Source organism: Haemorhous mexicanus, chromosome 6, assembly GCF_027477595.1.
Source record: "Haemorhous mexicanus isolate bHaeMex1 chromosome 6, bHaeMex1.pri, whole genome shotgun sequence".
NCBI classification, from domain to species: Eukaryota; Metazoa; Chordata; class Aves; order Passeriformes; family Fringillidae; genus Haemorhous; species Haemorhous mexicanus.
Window position 1 is genome coordinate 64,059,254 of NC_082346.1, and position 7,794 is coordinate 64,067,047.

Sequence of the window (7,794 nt, forward strand, 5' to 3'; positions counted from 1 at the left end):
ACCAAACCTGTTTATGGTGAGTGGATTTCATCCTTTTTGAACCAAACCTGTTTATGGTGAGTGGATTTCATCCCTTTTGAACCAAACCCCCATCCTGACTGGTATTCAACAAATCCACACAACACTTCTCTTCCAAACCTCCCCACCCCTTATCTCGTGCTCCAGAGCTTCCAGCAGCCTCACTCCCCATCCTGGCCAAGCAGGGCTGAGCACTGGGCCAGGTTTTGGTGCCTTGTCTCCTTATCCTGTACCAGGACCTGGGTGCATGGGTTAAAAACCAGAGGAAGCCACTGCTGGGCTGGCTGGGGCTGCTGGCAGCCCTGGCACTGCTGCCTGCCCAGGCACGCACCTCCCTGCTTGCAGAACAGCTGAAAAATGCAGGAGGCAATAAAAAAAAAAGCATGGGCTCTCTGCAAGAGCAAAACAATTTGTCGGGAAATGAGCTTGAGCAAAGTTGTGCCTGGATTTCGTGAGCTGAAAAAAAACCAAACCCAGCACCCTGAGAGTGATTTATGTCCAGGAAAGGAGCGGGATGGGGGGAGAGGTGATGCTGGTGGGACAGAGCAGCTGGCAGTGCTGGAGGGTGACAGGGACATAACAGAGGCCCCCCAAGAGCATCGCTGGCGTGGAGCTGCAGCCCCGAGCTGAGCAGCTTCTCTTTCTCGTCTCTTTATCGCCTCCATTAAACGCCAGGTCCGGCCCTTGGGGAAGGGCTGGGCTGGCACGGAGGGGTCCCCAGGGGAATGACTGAGCACTGCAGGAGCCTGGGGGGAGGATGCGATCAGGGAGGTCTCCACAGCAGCTCTCCCCTCCTCAGCTGCAGCTCCCTGAGCTTTTTCGGTTCCTATTTAGCAACATTTACAACCAAGCCACGCGTTGTCAGGATTTTTCATTTCAGTTCTTATTTAATTTATATTTCCCTTTTATTTTGATCGTTACCAGACTCACTAAGGAGGGGATCTAAGTTCCACATAACTCCTGAAGCCCCAAACTGTACGTGTTTTAGGAAAAAAAATTTCACTGAAAGAATAATAAAGCACTGGAATGCCCTTCCCAGGGAGGTGGTGGAATCACCATCTCTGGATGTGTTTAAAAAAAACCTGGCCATGGCACTGGGTGCTACAGTCTGGTTGAGGTGTGAGGGCACAGGTTGGACTCGATGATCTTAGAGGTCTCTTCCAGCTTCATTATTCTGTGATTCTGTGATTCTGTGATTGATTCTGTGATTCTGTGTTGAGGCACTGAAAAATGGGGTGCCCAAGGGACCAGCCTGGGGTGGAGGACACCCGTGGGCTCCTGGCTTCTCCTGGCTGGGGACGTGCTGCCATCTCTGGCGAGGACGGGGACACGGCAGCCCCGGGAACAGCCGGCAGAGAGGATTTTTCCTCCTGGAGGCTGCAGCGCCGAGCCCAAACCTCGCTGGCTGCAGCCGCCGCTTGGCTCGCCCGGAGGCAGCAGCGCCTGGCTGGAGACTCCAAGTCTGTTCCCAGAGCAGGCAGGACACCAGGAAGGGCAGGATCCCGATTAAAAGTGCTGCTCCAGCCAGGGGAGCGCGTCAAGGTCACTGGGAAATGTGTAGTCCCAGCCAGGGAGCAGGGATGCTGTAGGGATGCTGCAGGGATGGCAGGGTCACTCGTGGCTCCATGGTTTATTTCCTGAGATGATAAAATCATGGATGGGTCAGTGATGAGGTGTTTGCATGGTCTCAGGGCTCAGGGGGAGTCTATTTTTGCACCTTAATAAAGAACAATGATTTGGTTTGTGTTGGTTTAATTACTGATTTCCATGGATGACGTCATGGGCCAGGGACCTTTCCTGGGCCAGGGACCTTTCCTGAGCCAAGGCCTCTCCAGGGATGAATCCTCACAGGCACCAGGGGCAGATGATGCCCTGCACACCCAGAATGCCCTCAGCTTGGAAGTCTTATCCCACCCCAGTGACCATTCCATGATCCTACATCAAACACTCCCAGCCTGGCCGTGCCTGCTCCGTCTGTCCCGAGTGGAGCACAGAAGTTTGGGGGGGAGATCCCAGTTTAGGGGGACAACAACAAAGTTTTCCAGGGCTGTTATCTCATCTGGCTGCAGTGGAACAGATCCCAGGAAAGCCACGGAGCAGGCTGGGAGCTGTTGACTCTGCAGCCCCACGTGAGCCATCTCCAAGTCAATACCATGGCAGTAACATGAAACCAATCCACGAACCAACCCTCATTTCCTTTCTCCTCGGAAAACCCCGAGGAGAGGCACCGAGCTGGCAGCTCAAAGGAGCCCCCAAAACATCCCCAAATACAGCTCTGCCCTTTCCTGAAGTTGGGAGCAACAGCCAGAGCCAACCCCATCAGGTCACCTCCAAAAAGCTCCAAGATATTGCTCCTTCCAAAGCAGAATCTGTTTGACACCAAGAGTAAACATCACATGAGAGCAGGCAGGAACACGGCTACACCTTGCAAGGCTTAGCTAAACAGAGGAGAGAAATACCCTCTGTCTCCTCCAAGGGCACTAAACAATTGGTCATCGTAATTTTTTTGGCCTAAATGATCACTTAAGGCAAAAATTAGATCCAGTTAATACCTGTGGTTGAGAGGAAATGGATCTTCCATTAAAAGGATTGCCCTCTTGCACACTGGGCTCTGTGTTCTCTCAATTACTGCTCTCATTAAGGCTCAGGACAGTCGTAAATACCGAATTTAAATAATTACAGCAGAACAGGTACAGCTGAGGAGACAAATGCAACAGCAGTGCTCGGAGTTTTCCAGAGAAGAGCGAGATAAGGGTGGACAAACCACAGCCCTGCCTTGGGAATAGGGAAGACCCAGGGCAGGGGTGGAGGGTGTGCCAGGGAGGGATTCCAGCTGCAGCCAGCTCCTCCTCACACCAGGAATTGCTGCTCGAATTTCTGAGTCCCTCCTGCCCCTCACCCAGTCTGGGGACAGCCCAAACCCATTCCTTGGCACGGAATGGGATCACGCACAGGCCAAGGCGATGAAACACTGCACCACTTTTATTCCAAGGGGACACAGCCACACTTCTCCTCCCTGTGCGTCCCCACGGCCCTGAACCACACTCCAAAGCCCCTCTGCCTTCCTGGAGCCGGGCTCTCCCCAAAGCCTCCACAAAACGCTGCTGCTCGGAATATTCCCGGATCCCAGGAGATCCCAGATCCTCTCCGGGGCAAAACACAACCAGGGGAGGGCACAGAAACCCTTCACGGCGTCCCTCGCAGCGAGCTGGACGCTGTCCCCGCCCTGCCACCGCCCTGTGGCGCCTCGGGATGCTCCAGGGCAGGGCTGCGGGGCCGAAGGCTCGCTCCTCATCCTCGCCAGCAGCCGCCGGCTTCTGCAGCAGCGCGGCGCTCAGGGGATGCCGAGCGGCGGGGGAGCTGTCCTGCGGCAGCCCGGGGGACAGAACTGGCTGTCACCAGCAGGGCTGGAGCCCTTCAGAGAGGCTCTGCGGGAGCCCAGCCGGCGGCAGACGCGGCGCACGAAGGAGCGGAAGACGGAGGTGCGGAAGATGATGAAGACCCAGGGGTCCACGATGGAGTTGACGGAGAGGAAGCGCAGGGCGCTCAGGTCGGCGTTCTCGTTGAAATCGGCAGCAAAAGCCCCCATGTAGGCTCGGATCTGGCCAAAAAAATATCCAGGAAACGGGAGAAAGTCAGGGAAGGAAATAGAGGGGAGTTAAGGGAGGTCTTGGTATGGTGGGGGTAAAAATATTCTCAGGGCAGCAAAAGTTGTAACCCCACGGATGGCATCAGGGTGTGCTGTGGGTTGTGGATCCAGCTGGGAGTGGGGCTGGAGCAGGGATGGTCGTGGCTCAGGGATAGCACATCCTATCAGGACAAGGATGTTAGAGGTGGAAATGTGGTCCCAGTGACCAGGATTTCTTCATGGATGAATGAATCATCCAACCTTGGCAGGGGCTGCTCTGTCCCCAAGGCTGGGGCACCCCACCTCTGCTGACCCCCTTGCCATGGAAATTGGATCCATCCATGGGATAACTCAGCAGGGATCCATCCTGGGCTGGTCACAAAACCAGTTTGAGCCCAGCTGTGCCAAGGCTGTGGGTGGCTGACACCTCATGGTGTGGTTCCAGAGGTGACAGGAAGAGGATGTGGAAATTGTCACCCATGCACAGCTCCCACCCTGATTTTGGGGTGGCCCCGCCTGTGGCCCCAGCTCTGCCTGCAGAGGGTGATGGAAAGGTGGAACTGCAGGGTCTGACCCATGGAAAGGTGGAACTGCAGGATCTGACCCATGGAAAGGTGGAACTGCAGGATCTGACCCATGGAAAGGTGGAACTGCAGGATCTGACCCATGGAAAGGTGGAACTGCAGGATCTGACCCATGGAAAGGTGGAACTGCAGGGTCTGACCCAGGAGTGGAGAACAAAGGGGGCAGAGAGGGCTCCCTCCTGCCAGGGGGCTCCCATCCCTGGGGAAGAAATGAGAGGATCTCAGGGGGATCACAGGGAGCTGGATCTGCCCAGAAGGTTTGGGACACAGGGGTGGGGATGGGGGGTTACTGAGGGGGTGATAAGGGTGGGAATGGGGGATTTTGAAGGGTTGATAAGGGTGGGAATGGGGGGCAGTTGAGGGGTCTGATAAGGGTGGGGATGGGGGGCAATTGAGGGGTCTGATGCAAGGAACACACCCCCCTCCCAAACCTTAAACTCCTCAGGGGCACCCTCAGAGGAACAGAGGGGTGGTGATGGGGTGGGGGTGGGTGTAATTCCAATGGAGTTAAAGCAGCAAATTTATCCCTGGGATGGGGAGGGGACACTCAGCTGGGACTGGAATAATTACCTGAGCCCTCCAACGCCTCTGGGACAGGGTGGTGATGATGGGGGGGGTTGTTTTAGGGGGTTAAAACAATGAGCTGACCCCTGGGAATGCGGTGCTGGGATTGGGTATTCCAGGAAGGGGCAATGGAATGGCCCTGCCTGGGACAGAGGTGGGGAGGGGGGCAAATATTCCAAGGAAATTTGAGCAATAAATCAACCCCCAGGACAGGGTGGTGGGGTTGTTGTGGTTATTCCAGAAGGATTAAACAATGAATTCATTCCCCCATCCCAGGATGGATGTTGGACATTATTCCATGGGGGTTAAAGCAACACTCAGATCCCTGGGATAGGGTGGGGGACACTCAGAGGGGGGACAAAGTAATTATCTGACCCCAGCCCCAGAACCTCTGGCACAGGGTGGTGGTGCTGGGGGGGTTATAGGATAATCTTTAATTAAAATATATTTATTTTTCATTTATTTATTATTGTATAAATTTAATTGATTTAGTTAATTTAAATAAATTGAGGACTGGGGATGTGGTGCTTGTGTCGAGGGTGGGCACCATCCCAGAATGGGATATTGGAGCCAGGGGGGATTTATTCCAAGGGGATTAAAGTCATAACCTGACCCTTGGAGAGGATCCTAGAGGCTGACAGGGGTGGGTTCCTCACAAGGGACTAAAGCAATGATCTCCTGGCACCTCCAGGAGTGGGGGGTGGTTCCAGAGTTTATTCCAAGGGGCCTAAACAGCCCCTGACCCCTGGGAGTGGGGTGGGGTGGTGGTGGGGGGGTTATTCCAAGGTGTTTTAGGCAATGACCCGGTCCCTGTGGGCAGAGTGGGGATTTAGAAGGAGGATTTAGAAGGAGGCAAAGCCTTGTCCCCCAGGAGCTGGTGGTGGTGTCAGGGTTTACCCCAAAATCAGAGCTCTGACCTCTCCAGGACTGAGTGGTGCTGGTGGGGGGAATATTCCAGGGTGCTTTAACAACACCCTGAGCCCCATGGACAGGGTCAGGGACCATTCCAAGGGGAGCAAATCATCAATCCAACCTCCCTGTGAGGAGATGGTGCTGAGAAAGGATATTTTTCCAAATGGATTAATGCACCAACCAACTCCCGGGGCATGGGGTGATGAAAATTTGAGGGGGGCCAAAGCAGCCACCCACAGTCCCAGGGACAGGGGCTGGTGGGGGGAAAATTCCAGGGTGCCTGACCCCCATGGACAGGGTGGGGGGCTATTCCAATGGGGCCAAACCATCAATCCAACCCCCCTGCTAGAGCAAGGTGCTGAGGACAGGTGATTTCCCAAGGGATTTCACGCACTGACCGACCCCCTGCGAGGCACCAAAGTAGCCCCCCCACCCTCCCAGGGGCAGAGCGATTTTCCCGGAGCCGGGGGGGCGCTGGGATTACTCACGATGAGCGGCAGGGAGCAGACGGTGAAGAGGACGGTCATGAGCCCCAGCAGGACGAGGTGGTCGAGCTCCTCCATGCGCGGGGCGGCGGCGGGGGGGGTCCCGCGGCGGGGCTGCCGGCGGGCCATGCCGTACAGGTGCCGCATGCTGCTCACGTTGCACGCCACGATGGCCAGCACCAGCAAGCCCATCAGGCTGGCGTAGAGCACGGGGAAGCCCAGCTGGCCCGGACCACCGCCGGCCATCCGGATGAAGCACCACGTGCCCGGGCAGTACTGCATGGGCTCCCCAAAACCCAGCAGGGGCAGCGCGCAGAACAGCGCGCACAGCCCCGCGGCCGCCGGCCCCAGCGCGGCGCCCAGGCGGCGGGTCAGGTGCCGCCGGTAGAAATAGGGGTGGCCCAGGGAAAGCCAGCACTCCAGAGCCATGGCCAGCAGCAGCAGCGTGGGGGCCAGCCCGAAGAAAGCCATGAGGAAGGCGAAGAGCTGGCAGAGCACCCCCGGCTGCTCCTCGCCGCGGCCGCCCGGCCCCAGCTCGCTGAGGCTGCGGTTGTAGGCGTAGGCTGCCAGCACCATGGGGCTGATCAGGCACTTGCCCAGCAGGTCGGTGACCGCCAGCGCCGTGACCAGCACGTAGAAGGCCGAGACCCGCGGCGGGCGGCCCCCGGGCGAGCGGGAGCGCCAGCGGTGCTGGCCCAGCAGCAGCAGCGCCAGGACGTTCCCCAAAAGGCCGGCGGCGAACAGCACCGAGCTGGGCACGGCCGACTGGCCGCTCTCGATGTGGCGGCTGCTGCGGCAGCGGTAACCCTCGGCTTCCATGGGATGCCCCGCTCCGGGATGCGCTGCGAGGGATGCCCCGCTCCGCCTCGGGACGGCCCGAGCTGCGCCGGGCTGCGGTGGATGTCCCCACGCACCGGGATGGGATTGAACCCCGCACCGCACCGGGCGAATGGGACGGATGCGATGGGATGGATGGATGGATGGATGTCCCGCAGCGGGATGCGATGGATGGATCGTACCGGGATGCGATGGGATGGATGGATCACACCGCGCCGCGGCTGCCGGTGGCGACTGTCCCCCCGCCGCGGAGAGAGGGAGGCGGGAGGAGGAGGAGGAGGAGGAGGTGCGGTGCAACCGGGCACGGCCCCTGGGACAGCCCCTTCTCGCCGCCCGGCCCGCCCCGGCCGTCGGAGCTCGGCTGCGGGGCGGGGGGGCTGCGCTGCTCCCCCGGGAGAAGCGAGGCTCCGGCAAGAGGGAGGGGAAGGGGCCGGGGGTGAGTGCCGGGGGTCAGGGTGAGGGACTCTGGGATCAGACACTGGAGGGGAGGGAGCTGGAGCTGAGCGCCTCGGGGGTGGGGGGTGCCGGAAAGGGGACAGGGCGGAGCCCCGGGGGGTTACGGGTGCTGGAGCTGGGTCCGAGCACGGTGGGGGAGTTACAGAGAGGGGGGACTGAGCCCCTGGAGGGGTGACAGGGCCCAGGGCCGGGGCTGAGCCCCCGGGGTGACAGGGAAGGCGGCTGGGGCTGATTCCCTGGGGGTGTCGCAGGACAGAAGCCAAAGCAGTGCACAATGCCCCTGCCCATGGCAGGAGGAACGGCATGATCT

The 7,794-nt window shown here is 58.6% G+C and overlaps 1 protein-coding gene across 1 annotated transcript; it reads right to left on the minus strand.

Annotated features, from left to right (window-relative positions):
* Positions 1 to 876: 876 nt before the first annotated feature.
* On the minus strand, positions 877 to 7,462 carry PTGDR (prostaglandin D2 receptor). The gene is made up of 2 exons (XM_059850653.1): positions 6,195 to 7,462; positions 877 to 3,619 (listed from the first exon to the last, which is right to left on the minus strand). The coding sequence occupies exons 1-2, from the start codon at positions 7,008 to 7,010 to the stop codon at positions 3,353 to 3,355; spliced, it is 1,083 nt and encodes a 360-aa protein (XP_059706636.1). The 5' UTR covers positions 7,011 to 7,462; the 3' UTR covers positions 877 to 3,352.
* Between the last annotated feature and the right edge of the window lie 332 nt (positions 7,463 to 7,794).